Source organism: Pristiophorus japonicus, chromosome 15 (assembly GCF_044704955.1).
Source record: "Pristiophorus japonicus isolate sPriJap1 chromosome 15, sPriJap1.hap1, whole genome shotgun sequence".
Classification (NCBI taxonomy): Eukaryota; Metazoa; Chordata; class Chondrichthyes; family Pristiophoridae; genus Pristiophorus; species Pristiophorus japonicus.
Window position 1 is genome coordinate 178744120 of NC_091991.1, and position 15311 is coordinate 178759430.

Below are 15311 nucleotides of genomic sequence, written 5' to 3' on the forward strand. Positions count from 1 at the left end.
GATCACGCAACACAGTATTCTCTGGTACACATCAGAAAGTAGTTAGGCATATATAAAAAAAAATCAACTCTCAATTTCTGAAAAATGTTCGAACTAAAGTGTGGAAAATAACATGTTCCTGAGCATACTTTATATAAATATTGTATAGCCACTTTTACAATTGGCACTACCCCATTGATAATTAAGATTTTGAGGTGTAAAGCGAGCCAGTCCCTCTGATTTTATCCCAGGGTGAAAGGTCCCACTGGAACCACGGTGGACTACACCTCCCAGCCTGCCCCGCGCCGCGCAGCCGCACTGACACGCGCAGGCGCACGGGCCGCCGCTGGCTCCACCTTTGGCGGCAGGTCGTAAAGCCGCCATTTTGTGCTCCTTGCGACAAGTGGGAGGAAGTCCCGATGAATTCCGAGAATACGGCAGAGAGGCGGCGGGCAGCGGGCCCGGACGGCGGCGGGGAGGAAGGTAACGCGAGGCCTCGGCTGCGGCCTGGGGCTCCGGGCCTTAGGCCCCAGCGCTATCAGAGTGGGGTGGGGGGGGGGAGGAAACACCCGGGCCGGAGGCGCTCAGGCCTGAGAGTCAAGGCCAGGGTCAGTCAGGCTGGGCCGGGGGGCCGATTCAGGCTGGACCCGGACCCAGGGCGTCTCGACACCGGCTGCTGCCTAAACCCCGGGCCGTGGGTAAATAATGCTGCCCTCCCCCACCCCCCACTGTCCCACCTCCACCCCACTGGCCCCCCTCCGCCATGTTTCTGAAGTGAGCTCGGGGATAGTGACCGCAGCCACTCAGTCAGGCCTGGATTATGGTCCGGGCCTCACCTGCATCTTCTGTTTTAATTCATGGCGTATGGTGATCACTGGGAGGGTAACACAGGGCGATCTGTCACAGAGCAGATCTGTGCTAGCAGCAGCTTCAGCATGAAATACAAATTGACCATTGGAAGGAAAGGAGGGAATGACCACAATATATTTTAAAAATCTGCCCTGCCTACAAAAAAAACCCCACTTGTGTGTCAGCCAGTGGCTCAGTGGGCAGCACCCTCACCTCTGGATCAGAAGGAGGTTGTGGGTTCAAGTCGCAAATCTAGGCTGACGCTCCAGTGGCCGCACTGAGGGAGCGCTGCACTGTCGGAAGGGGCCGTCTTTCGGATGAGATGTTAAACCGAGACATGTCTGCTCTCTCGGCCGAGGGGGGGGATGTAAAGGACTGTATGGCACAATTTCGAAGAAGAACAGGGGAGTTGTTCCCGGTGTCCTGGGGCCAATATTTATCCCTCGGTCAACATCACTAAAACAGATAACCTGGTCAATATCACATTGCTGTTTGTGGGAGCTTGCTGTGTACAAATTGACTGCAGCATTTCCGACATTACAAGAGTAGCTGCACTTCAAAAATAATTAATTGGCTGTTACATGTTTTGGGACATCTGGTGAAAGGTGCTATATAAATGTAAGTCTTCCCATTGTCACACTTAACTTTTTCATGCCTTTTTATAAATTTGCATTTATAGTGAAAACTATGTAAACTTGTCACTCTGTAGTTACACCCAACCGCCAGTGATGGTGCTATAGCACCTCAATTTTGCATCCCTTAGCAACTCAGCCCAGACAGAGGAACTCCTATGTTCCAATCAGCTGTACTCCACTTTCCAGATATCCCAAGGTTTGGTATTTAATTACAAATATCAAATAGACCAAAGGTAATATATCAAAATAGGGACAAAATGTATAACTTGAAAATGGTGGTTAAGTTATCTGATGAGTAATCCAGAGGACTGGACTAATAATCTGGAGACGTGAGTTCAGATCCCACGACGGCAGCTGGGGAATTTCAATTCCATTAATTAAATAAATCTGGAATAAAATGCTAGTGTCAGTAATGGTGACCATGAAACTACCGGATTGTTGTAAAACCCCATCTGGTTCACTCATGTCCTTTAGGGAAGGAAATCTGTTGTCCTCACCTGATCTAGCCTCTCTGACTCCAGACCCACAGCAATGTGGTTGACTCTTAACTGCCCTCTGAAATGGCCTAGCAAGGCACAGTTGTACCAAACCGCTACATAAGAAATAGGAGCAGGAGTAGGCCATTTGGCCCCTCGAGCCGAATAAGATCATGGCTGATCTGAAACAGTAATAATAAAACTAGATGGACCACCTGGCATAGACCTCGGCACCGGCTTCGGATACGACGACGGCACACCCAGCCCAGCCGACCCTGCAAAATGCTCCTCACTAACATCTGGGGACTTGTGCCAAAATTGGGAGAGCTGTCCCACAGACTAGTCAAGCAACAGCCTGTCATAGTCATATTCTCAGAATCATATCTTTCAGCCAATATTCCAAACTCCTCCATCACCATCGTTGGGTGTGTCCTGTCCCACCGGCAGGGCAGACCCACTCGAGGTAGTGGGACAGTGGTATACAGTCGGGAGGGAGTGGCCCTGGGAGTCCTCAACATTGACTCTGGATCCCATGAAGTCTCATGGCTTCAGATCAAGCATGGGCAAGGAAACCTGCTGCTTTCCTACCACCTACCACCCTCCCTCAGCTGATGAATGAGCACTTCTCCATATTGAACACCACTTAGAAGAAGCAATGAGGGTAGCAAGGGCACAGAATGTACTCTGGTTGGGGGACTTCAATGTCCATCCCCAAGAGTGGCTCGGTATCACCACTACTGACTGAACTGGCCAAGTCCTGAAGACCATAGCTGCCAGACTGGGCCTGCAGCAGGTGGCGAGGGAACCAACACGAGGTAAAAACCTAATTGACCTTGTCCTCACCAATCTACCTGTTGCAGATGCATCTGTCTATGACAGCATCGGTAGCGGTGATCACCGCACAGTCCTTGTGGGGACGAAGTTCCCGCCTTCACACTGAAGACTCTCATTATGTTGTGTGGCTCTACCAGCGCGTAAATGAGATAGATTCAGAACAAATCTAGCAGCTCAAAACTGGGCATCCATGAGGCGCTGTGGGCCATCAACAGCAGCAGAATTGTATTCCACCACAATCTGTAACCTCATGGCCTGGCATATCCTTCGCTCTACCATTACCATCAGGTGAATGAAGGTGCAGAAGAGCATGCAAGGAGCAGCACCGGGCATATCTAAAAATGAGAGGAAGCTACACCACAGGACTACATGCATGCTAAACAGCGGAAGCAGCATGCTATAAACAGAGCTAAGCGAGTCCACAATAAATGGATCAGATCAAAGCTCTGCAGTCCTGCCACATCCAGTCATGAATGGCGGTGGGCAGTTAAACAACTAACGGGAGGAGGAGGCTCCATAAATATTCCCATCCTCAATGATGGGCCGAGGCTGAAGCGTTTGCACCAAAAGTTCCGTATGGATGCTTCATATTCGCCTCCTCCATCACAGAAACCAATCTTTAGCCAATCCGATTCACTCCATGTGATATCAAGAAATGATTGATCATAGAAACATAGAAAATAGGTGCAGGAGTAGGCCATTCGGCCCTTCTAGCCTGCACCGCCATTCAATGAGTTCATGGCTGAACATTCAACTTCAGTACCCCATTCCTGCTTTCTCGCCAATAGAAACATAGAAAATATCGTTCTGGATACAGCAAAGGCTATGGGCCCCGACAACATCCTGGTTGTCATGCTGAAGACTTGTGCTCCAGAACTAACGGTGTCTCTCGCCAAGCTGTTCCAGTACAGCTACAGCACTGGCATCTGTCCGACATTGTGGAAAACTGCCGGACAGGTATATCTTGACCACAAAAAGCAGGACAAATCCAATCCAGCCAATTACCGTCCCATCCGTCTACTCTCAATCATCAGCAAAGCGACGGAAGGTGTTGTTGACAGTGCTATCAAGTGGCACTTACTCACCAATAACGAGGCCACCGATGCTCAGTTAGGGTTCCGTCAGGACCACTCGGCTCCAGACCTCATTACAGCTTTGGTCCAAACATACATACATTTGTGAGGTGAGAATGATTGCCCTTGACATCAAGGCAGCATTTGACCGAGTGTGGCATCATGGAGCCCTAGTAAAACTGAAGTCAATGGGAATCGGGGGGGAAAAACTGTCCACTGACTGGGTTCATACCTAGCATTGTTGGTCAATCATCCCTGCAGGAGTTCCTTAGGACAGTGTCATAGGCCCAACTATCTTCAGCTGCTTCATCATAAGGTCAGAAGTGGGGACGATCGCTGATTGCACCGTGTTCAATTCCATTCGCAACTCCTCAAAAAATGGAGCAGTCCATGCCCGCATGCAGCAAGACCTGGACGATATTCAGGCTTGGGCTGATGTGTGGCGCAAATGTTACTTGCCACTTAAGTGCCAGGCAATGACTATCTCCAACAAGCGAGAGTCTTAACCACCGCCCTGTGATATTCAACAGCATTACCATCGCCAAATCCCCCACCATCAACATCCTGGGGGTCACCATTGACCAGAAACTTAACTGGACCAGCCACATAAATACTGTGGCAACAAGAGCGGGTCAGAGGCTGGGTATTTTGCGGGGAGTGTCTCACCTCCTGACTCCCCAAAGCCTTTCCACCATCTACATGGCACATGTCAGGAGTGTGCTGGAATACTCTCCACTTGCCTGGATGAGTGCAGCTCCAACACTATTCAAGAAGCTCGACACCATCCAGGACAAAGCAGCTCACTTGATTGGCAGCCCATCCACCGGCAGGTTAAACATTCACTCCCTCCACCACCAACAGACCGTGGCTGCGGCGTGTACTATCTACAAACCCGCAACCTCTACCACCCAGAAGGGCAAGGGCTGCAGGCACATGGGAACACCATCACCTCCACGTTCCCCTCCAAGTCATATATCACCCTGACTTGAAAGTATATCACCATTCCTTCATCATCACTGAGTCAAAATCCTGGAGCTCCCTCCCTAACAGCACTGTGGGAGTACCTTCACCACGAGGAATGCAGCGGTTGAAGGAGAGGTGGCTTACCACCTTCTCAAGGCAGTTAGGGATGGGCAATAAATGTTGGTCTTGCCAGCGACGCCCACATACCGGAACAAATGAAAGTAAAATAAAATGGGGACAGAATCCCGCCTGCATGTTGTGGCCTAATCATTCCCACCCTCTAACCCTACTTCGCATGAAGATCACACTCTGTCTTATCCCTTCGCACTGCGCACAGGAACATATCAACTTGTCTTTTATAATTGTATAAAGAACTGAGAAAAGGAAGGTTTTGGAGAGGGAGGAGGAGGAATAAGGAAATAAATGATGTATTTGGGTACATCGAAAAGTAAATACTGCAAAACCACAGGAGGTAGAGAAACAAATCTAATGTAAATAACTCAATAGGAGGTTTTGAGGAGGAAGACCAATGGGTCTTAAATTTTGTAAAGTGGTAGGTTTATCATATCACAATGTCTGAGGTCTCTTATTTTCAGTATCATGTTGTCTAACATACATCGTCAAATGTTGCTTCAATACATTGGCTGGATTTCTCTGAAATCTGCTGTTGCAATTCGCTCACATTGTAACAGTGTGTGTGGACAGAGGTGGTGGAAAACGGGTGGTTGAATATCAGGCACCCTGTCCGATTGGAGAGGAAAGTCGGGCAGGGTGTATAACGGAAGGCCGATCTGCTGCCGATCTGTTTTGTTCCACGACAAAGTGGAAAAACAGTGCCCAGAGACCTCACTCCTGGTCCCACACTACTTGTAATTGGCACCAAGAGAGATCTGTTATAATGCATTTTATATATCTATAATATCACACTGCTGTGCATGCAAATTCCTTTGTCACACTTCGGCGGGAAAGAAAGTGTAAGGAAATGAGAGGTCGAGTAGAGTTTAGAAGATGGAGAGGTGATCTCATTGAAACATACATAATTCTTACAGGGCTTGACCAGGGTTGATGCAGGGAAGATGTTTCCCCGGGCTGGGGAGTCGAGAACCAGGGGTCACAGTCTCAGGATAAGGGGTCAGCCATTTAGGATTGAGATGAGGAGCGACTTCTTCACTCAGAGGCTGGTGAATGTTTGGAATTCTTTACCCCAGAGGGCTTTGGAGGGTCAGTCTTTGAGTATATTCAAGACAGAGACCGATAGATTTTTGGATACTATTGGAATTAAGGGATATGGGGATAGTGCAGGAAAGTGGAGTTGAGGTAGAAATTCAGTTATTTAGAATTTATAGATGAACCTGTCCACTAATTAAAATGCCTCATACACTCACACTAATATTTATTAAAAAAAAATAAGCCAAGCATCCCCGTGGCTTCTGACCTGTAGCCTAAACTGTCATTGACCCCACCAACTGTTTTACTTAAAGAAAAGAAAGACTTGCATTTATATAGTGCCTTTAACGACCACCGGATGTCCCAAAGCACTTTACAGCCAATGAAGTACTTTTTGAAGTGGAGTCACTAATGTAGTAAACACGGCAGCCAATTTGCGCACAGCAAGCTCTCACAGCAATGTGATAATGACCAGATTTTGTGATGTTGATTGAGGGATAAATATTGTCCAGGACACCGGGGATAATTCCCCTGCTCTTCTTCAAAATAGTGCTGTGGGATTTTTTGCATCCACCTGAGGGAGCAGAAGGGACTTTGGTTTGATATCTCATCCAAAAGATGGCACCTCCGACAGTGCAGCACTCCCTCAGTTCTGCACTGGAGGGTCAGCCTAGATTTATGTGCTCAAGTCTCGAGTGGGACTTGAACCCACAACCGTCTGACTCGGAGGCGAGGGTGCTACCAATTGTGCACAGCCAACGCTTAACAGCAATTCAACTTTGTGGTCTTAAAGAGACATCGCTTCACCTCATAAGAATAATATATTTATATTCCTGTCTGCATGGAATAGTGTATCAGCTAACTTTGCTTGAACAGTACATTAGCTGAGACCCACAATATATATAACATTTTGAGTTCATCATATTTTATTCTGGCCTCAACACTTTATTTTTTTTTCAAAAGATAAAGCAAGCCAGTTTTCTGCTGGTTTTTCTGACCTTGAGGAAGAGCTTAGTGGATTTACAGATAAATAATTTAAATAATTACCCTCGCAACTCAAGATGTGCCTTTTTACGGCAATTAAATCATGTGGCCTTAAAGAACCAGACCGAGGTACACACAGCAACGCCTTGGGTGTTTGCCTTGGCTCAGTGGTAGTGCTCTTGCCTCGGAGTCTGATGGTCATGGGTACAAGTCCCACTTCAAAGACATGAGGACATAATCCAAGCTGTCGCTCCAGTGCAGTACTGAGGGAGTGCTGCCCTGTCGGATGGTATTGTTTCTTGGATGAGAAGTAAATCCGAGGCCCCGTGTTCCCTTTCAGGTGGACGTAAAAGATCCCATGGCACTGTTTTGAGGAAGAGCAGGAGAGTTCGCCCCTGTGTCCAGGACCAATATTTATCCCTCAACCAACATCACTGCAAAACACAGATTATCTGCTAATTATCACATTGCTGTTTGTAGGAGCTTGTGCATAAAATTGGCTGCTGCATTTCCTACATTACAACAGTGACAACATTTCAAAAGTACTTCATTGGATGTAAAGCACTTTGGGACGTTCTGAGGTTGTGAAAGGCGCTATATAAATGCAAGTAATTTCTTTTGTTTTGCATTAATTCGTGCAGTAGTCCTGTAATGTGTCAGTCTTGGCTCAGTGGTAACACTTACAACCCCCGAGTCACAGGTTGTAGGTTTAATTACCACTCCAGACACTTGAGTACATAATCTAGGCTTACATTTCCGTGCAGTACTGAGGGAATGCTGCACTGTCAGAGATGCTGTCTTTTAGACAAGTCATTAAATCAAGGGCCCCTCTGCCTGTTCGGGTGGATGTAAAAGATTGCATGGCACTATTTGAAGGTGAATGGGCCAGCATTTATCTCTCCACCAGTAACACCAAAACGTATTTGTCGCATTTGGCTACATTACAACAGTGACCACACTTTAGAAATAATGCAGCAGCTGTGAAGTGCTTTGGGACATCTGGAGTATGTGACATCTGGACATGTGAAAGGCGCTATAGAAAATGCAAGATCTTCGAAAATAATGTATCCACCAAGTTAACCACAGCCAATGTGACAGGGGGTCTGTAAGGATATAATATGTAAAAGAAGTTTGTGTCTGAGGCACATCTGCAAATTGTGAGGACATTTTCACACATCTGTAGGGTGCAAAACATTGACTTCTCATGGGAGATTTGAGCCATTCAGTGGACCTATTTTTCCAGTCTCTCAAAGGCAGCTTATGAACAACCAGTAAACACGCCAAGTGTCACCAGTCAAATCGCTTGGTCTCTTGTACCTTTCTTGGCTGCCGTCTGCTTTATTTTAGTGTTTTGAAGATAGTTTGTCTTCTACAAGAGCCTTTATGAAGGCACTTTCCTACTTTGAAGATGTTGAACAGTGTTTTCCCGTTTGCTTTTTGCCTCAGGTGAATCACTGCAGCCAGCCTCCTCTGACAGATGGCAGGCCTCGGGGTACCCCGCATTGGCAGCCTCCCATCATTTGTTGTTACCAGTTGCTTTATGGTCCTGTTCAAGAACTAGTATTGAGTTATCAGCTGACTTACATTGGCTCCCAGTCCAGTAATGCTTTGATTTTAAAATTCACATTCTTTGTTTTCAAATCCCTCCATGGCCTCGCCCCATCCTATCTCTGTAACCTGCTCCAGATTTCTGCGTTCCTCCAATTCTAACCTCTCACACAACCCCCACCTTTTTCACCCCACGGTGGCTGTGCCTTCAGCTGCCCAGGCCCTAAGCCCTGGAATTCCCAACCTAAACCTCTCTGCCTCTCTCTTCACTCTTTAAGACACTCCTTAAAACCTACCTCTTTAACCAAGCTTTTGATCACGTGTCATCGTATCTCCTTATGTGGCTCGGTGTCAAATTTTGTTTGATAACTCTCCTGTGAAGCGCCTTGGGACATTTTACTACATTAAAGCAAGTCGTTGAGGATATACACAAGAACTCACTTATAGTGCCTTTTAATGTAGTAACACGCTCCAAATTGCTTCACAGAGGTGAAGATAACAAGAGCCAAGAAATAGATCAAAAAGGATTGGGGTGGTAACCAAAATCAGTATCGAGAATTAGCTTTTGAGGACGTTTCTGAAGAAGGTGACAAAGGTTGCAAGGGGAGGGTTGGGGAAGTTAGGGTGAGTGTTCCAGGAAACAAGGATGAAATGGCTCCTGTGCAGACCCTTTGCTCTCAATTCTTGCTTGGCATGAATTACCCCTTCACTGCTGCAAAAGTGGAGCAAAGTGAAAGGGGTGTGCAAACAAAGCCAGAATTGAGAGAAAGCATAGGGTGTGCACACGATGCAGGACTGTCGGAGGTAGGGAGGGGTGAGGCCATGGAAGGGTTTATACAATAAAGATTTCGAAATCACTTTGGAAAGGCAGTGAAGAGAGAGGCTGCAGAGAAGGACAGAATGATCAACTGTGTGGAATGTTGATGGGAAGCCACAGAGGACAAGAAAGGATAGCACATTGCAGTCACAATCACACAGGATGCAATTGGTGACTTTGACCCTGGACAGTCTAGGTGCTGTGAACAGACAAACTGGATTGAAGAATTCTAAGAGCTGGGAAAGATGGGCATAGAATAGGGTGGCTACATGTTCAAGGACATTGGAGAGGAAGAGCCAGTTTGTTGGAAAGGATGGAAGGATCAAGGGTGTTCTTTTTAAAGGAGCAGGGTGATGGCACGCTTGTATTTTAGCAAATATCTTTTTCTCTCTCTGCCTCTCGCGCGCTCTCTCGCTGTCTCTCGCACGCGCGCAAGAGAGGCACGCCTCGCTCACATGCGATCTCTCTCTCTCTCTCTCGCGTGCGCACTCTCGCTCTTTCGTTTTCAAGCATGAAGATAATGCTCACTTAGATACAAGAATAGTTTAGTTTAATTTGGTCACATACGATTGGCTACAAACTCTTATTTCAATAATTGAATCGAAGGCAAATAAAAAGAAAACAGCGGAAGATTCCAACCAAACACAGCTGACTGTTTCACAAGACCAAACTCAGGAAATGTTCCGATATTATCCCATAGTCAACATCACAGCTAACCACTGGGACGTTTAATGCAAAATATTTCCTGCTGTGATTTCATTACCTTGTATCATATCTAGAAAAGTTTTGCATGTCGCACATAATTGCTGTAAATGTCACACTTGCTGTAACAGTTGCCGATTGCACTTTGTTGATGACCTCCGCCATTGTTATAAAGTACCCTAATCATCAGGAGCAGTGGGGATCTTGGAACATCCCAAAGTGTTTTAGACCCAATGAATGAAGTGCAGCCAGTTTATCCCAAACTCTGGTCCCACAAGCAGCGAATGAATGAAAGACCATCTAATTTATTATTTTTGGTGGTCTTAGTTGAGTTGAGGACTGTTGGCCAGGATACTGGCCGAACTCCCTGCTCTTCGAATAGTGCTAATGGTCTTTTATGCACAGGTGGATGGGGTCTCAGTTTAACGCCTCATCCAAAAGATGGCACCTCCAACAGTTAGCATTCCTTCAGTACTGCACTGAAGTGTCAGCCCAGATTAAATGGTCAAGTCTGTACAGGACTTGAACCCATGACCTTCTGAATCAGAGGGAAGAATGCTTACTGCTGAGCCAAGCTGAAACTAAGGTTTTATACAAATTCAGTATTATCTCTCTTTTGTATTCTATACTTCATAGCCTTATTTACTTACACTGCCACCTTCAATACCTGTGTATCATCATCAAAATCCTTCTGTACCTCTCTGCCAGTTCAAATCTTGCCTTTTAAAGTGTATTTCCTTTACTGATCAATATTTTAAAAGTGATTGACTTCACTATTTTCCACATTGAACTGAATTTGGCACCAACCTACCCATCCTGCTCGTCCATCTATATCCTTCAGTATCTCACATCCTCATCTCATTTTGCAGCGCCTCCCAATTTGCTGTCATCAGCTCATTTCAATATTGTTCCCACAATCCCCAAGTCCAGATCATTTCTGTATACATAATAAATAAGAATATCTTTGTCACAACCTCTGGAACATCGTGCACCGTATATTTCCAGTCCAAGACCCTTCATTCTACCCCTATCCTTTGCTTTCTTCCTCCAACAATTTCTCCCTCCACGTGGCCACACTTCCCTTAATTCCTTGTGCCATTACTTTTACCACAAGTGTCTTGTGCATTATCTTATAAAAAATAAATTTTGAAAATCCATAGCAACTATTTCCAATTTTATCTGCCCTCTTGTTCCTTCAAAGAATTATATAAAGTTAAGCAGTAATGTAGTAATAACTGAAGTAAGACTAACTGCCCTATCATTTCCAGTCTCCTTTTTGAAGATAGAAGTCTTATTTGCCATCCTCCAGTCCTCTGGCATAATTTTTCTTTCTGAAACATTGGAAAATTATAGTCGGATCCCTCCTCCCTCCCTGTAGTTTCTTCCCTAGTTTCCATCAAAATCCTTGGATGTAATTCATGATGTCTCCGTGATTTGTTGACCTTAAATTTGAGTAAATTGTTTTAGTACCATCTCTGGAAATAATAATTGCTCTACACCCAACTCTGGTGCTTATGACTTCAAGTACTTATTTAGTATCTCTTGTCATTTCCTCACTCTCCACTACAAGCTTACAGTGCCAACTGTGACTCAGTGGGTAGCACCCTTGCCTCTGAGTCAGAAGGTCATGGGTTCAAGTCCCACTCCAGGAACTTGAGCACATAAATTTATACTTACACGCCAGTGCAGTGCTGAGGGAGTTCTGCACTGTCGGAGGTGCCGTCTTTCGGATGAGACTTTAAACCGAGGCCCGTCTGCCCTCTCAGGTGGACGCAAAAGGTCCCAATGGCACTATTTCAAGGAAGAGTAAGGGAGTTATTCCCGGTGTCCTGGCCAATATTTATCCCTCAATCGACATAACAGAAACAGATAATGTGGTCATTATCGCATTGCTGTTTGTGGGAGCTTGCTGTGTGCAACTTGGCTGCCGCGTTTCCCACATTACAACAGTAACTACACTCCAACAAGTATTTCATTTGCTGTAAAGCGCTTTGAGATGTCTGGTGGTCACGAAAGGTGCTATATAAATGCAAGTCTTACCTCCTTCATCCTTCAGCAGGACTATCGCTACTTTGACTTATCCTCTTAGTACTAATGTGCCAAAAGAGCAGAAGTAAACCATTCAGCCCCTCAAGCCTGTTCCGCCATTCAGTTAGATAATGCATGCTTTGTACACCAACTCCATTTGCCTGCCTTTATTCCATATCTCTTGGTATCCTTGCCTAACAAAAACCTATCAGTCCCAGTTGAGTAATATTTGTCATATTGTGTCTGGTTGGGGTATATTTGCTGCACTAACACTAGGATCTTTCTTGCAGAGGAGCATGATGTTCACAAGTGCGGCCGTTGTCAGACGGAGTTTTGCAGCCTGGAGGCTTTCATTACCCACAAACTGCAGAAAGCGTGCCAGAGGGTCCAGGCTCTGTCCACAGGTGGCTCTGACCATCTACATGTCAACCAAGCGACCCCCAAGGTAGTTGGTGCTTCCACTTTCACATGTTGGAACTTCATGTGCGATCTATTTACCGGTATTACTTTCCTCCCTACTCTTTCCCCCACTCCCTGCTTTTGTTTCTCCTTCCCATTTGTCTTTTTCGTGCCTTCTTTACTCTTGCCTTCCCTCCCTCCCTGCCTGCTACCCCATCACCTGCTTCTCCCTGTTCTTATTTCCTATGTTACCACAGTGACTACACTTCAAAAGTACTTTATTGGCTGTGAAGCGCTTTGTGTTGTCCTGTGGCCGTGAATGGTGCTACATAATTTCTCTCTCTCTCTCTTTCCCTCTCTATTTCCCCTTTCCCCCTCTCTTCCCTTCACGGAAGAAGACACAAAAAACTTGCCGGAAATAGTGGAGAACCAAGGGTCTAGTGAGAATGAGGAACTGAAAGTATTAAATTAGTATTAATAAAAAAAAATGGCACTGGAGAAATGAAAGGGACTGAAAGCCGATAAATCCTCTGGACCTGATGACCTGCATCCTAGTGTTTTGAAAGAGGTGGCTATAGAAATAGTGGATGCATTGGTTGTCATCTTCCAAAATTGCATAGATTCTAGAACGGTTCCCGTGGATCGGAAGGTAGCAAATGTAACCCCACTATTTAAGAACGGAGGGAGAGAGAAAACGGGGAACTACAGACCAGTTAGTCTGAAATCAGTAGTAGGGAAAATGCTGGAATCTCTTATTAAGGACCTGGTAACAGGGCACTTGGAAAATAAGAAGTTTAGGCAGAGTCAACACGGATTTACGAATGGGAAATCATGTTTGAAAAATCTGTTGAGGTTTTTTGAGGTTGTAACAAGCAGAATAGATAAGGGGGAACCAGTGGATGTGGTGTATTTGGATTTTCATCAGACATTTGATAAGGTGCCACAAAAGAGGTTATTAACCAAAATTAAGGCTCACGGGATTGAGGATTGGTTAACGGACAGAAAACAGTGAGTAGGAATAAACGGGTCATTTTCAGGTTGACAGGCTGTAACTGGTGGGGTGTCACAAGGATTGGTGCTTGGGCCCCAGCTATTTACAATCTATATCAATGATTTGGATGAGGGGTCCAAGTGTTATATATCCAAGTTTGCTGATGATACAAAGCTAGGTGGGAATGTAAGTTGTGAGGAGGATACAAAGAGGCTTCAAGGGGATATAGACAGGCTAAATGAATGGGCAAGAACACGGCAAATGGAATATAATGTGGAGAAATGTGAAGTTGTCCGCTTTGATAGGAAAAATAGAAAAGCAGAGTATTTTTTAAATGGTGAGAGATTGGGAAATGTTGGTGTTTAGAGAGACCTGGGTGTTCTTGTACACACATCACTGAAAGTTAACGTACAGGTACAGCAAGCAGTTAGGAAAGCAAATGGTATGTTGGCCTTTATTACAAGAGGATTTGAGTATAAGAGTAAAGACTTCTTACTACAATTATATAAGGGTCTAGAGAGACCACACCTGTTGCATTTTGTACAGTTTGGTCTCCTTAACTGAGGAAAGATATACTTGCCATTGAGGGAGTGCAATGAAAGTTCACCAGACTAATTCCTGGGATGGGGGATTGTCCAATGAGGAGAGATTGAGTAGACTAGGCCTAAATTCTCTAGAGTTTAGAAGAATGAGAGGTGATCTCATTGAAACATACAACATTCTTACAGGGCGTGACAGGGTAGATGCAGGGAGGATGTTTCCCTTGGCTGGGGAATCCAGAACCAGGGGTCACAGTCTCTGAATAAGTGGTCGGCCATTTAGGACTGAGATGAGGAGAAATTGCTTCACTCAGAGGGTGGTGAATCTTTAGAATTCTCTGCCCCAGAGAGCTGTGGAGGCTCAGTTGTTGAGTATATTCAAGATTGAGATCAATAGATTTTTGGATACGAAGGGAATCAAGGGATATGGTAACAGTGCAGGCAAGTGGAGTTGTTGAGGAAGAGGATTAGCCATGATCTCATTGAATGGCGGAGCAGGCTCGAGGGGCCGAATGACCTACTCCTGCTCCAAATTCTTATGCTCTGTCTCTCTCACTCCTTTCCTCTCTTTCGCTCTCTCTCTCTCTCTCCTCCCATCCTCCCCCTCTCTCTCTCTTTTCCCCCCTCCCTCTCCCCCCTCCCTCCCTCTCCCCCCCCTCTCTCCCCCCCCCTCTCTCCCCCCCCCTCTCTCCCCCCCCTCTCTCCCCCCCCCTCTCTCCCCCCCCCTCTCTCCCCCCCCCTCTCTCCCCCCCCTCTCTCCCCCCCCTCTCTCCCCCCCTCTCTCTCTCCCCCCCCCCTCTCTCCCCCTCTCTCCCTCTCTCTCCCCCCCCGCGCTCTCTCTCTCTCTCTCTCTCATCCCCCCTCTCTCTTCCCCCCCTCTCTCTCTCACCCTCTCTCCTTCTCTCCCGATCTCCCCCCCCTCGCCCCCCATCCCCCCCCTTGGCCCCCCATCCCCCCCCTTGGCCCCCCATCCCCCCCTCGGCCCCCCATCCCCCCCCGGCCCCCCATCCCCCCCCTCGGCCCCCCATCCCCCCCCTCGGCCCCCCATCCCCCCCCTCGGCCCCCCATCCCCCCCCTCGGCCCCCCATCCCCCCCTCGGCCCCCCATCCCCCCCTCGGCCCCCCATCCCCCCTCGGCCCCCCATCCCCCCCTCGGCCCCCATCCCCCCCTCGGCCCCCCACCCCCCCCCTCGGCCCCCCACCCCCCCCCTCGGCCTCGGCCCCCCACCCCCCCCCTCGGCCCCCACCCCCCCCCCTCGGCCCCCCACCCCCCCTCGGCCCCCCATCCCCCCCCCTCGGCCCCCCATCCCCCCCCTCGGCCCCCCATC

The 15311-nt window shown here is 47.2% G+C and overlaps 1 protein-coding gene across 5 annotated transcripts in view; it reads left to right on the plus strand.

Annotated features, from left to right (window-relative positions):
* The first annotated feature begins 352 nt into the window (after window positions 1-352).
* The window catches only part of e4f1 (E4F transcription factor 1), a 56908-nt gene continuing 41949 nt past the window's right edge, over window positions 353-15311 (plus strand). For all 5 annotated transcript variants that reach the window (XM_070901396.1, XM_070901394.1, XM_070901395.1 and 2 more), the window contains exons 1-2: window positions 353-462; window positions 12346-12500. In XM_070901396.1, coding sequence (XP_070757497.1) covers window positions 399-462; window positions 12346-12500 — 219 coding nt within the window. In that variant the 5' untranslated portion in view covers window positions 353-398. The remainder of the gene's footprint in view (window positions 463-12345; window positions 12501-15311) is intronic.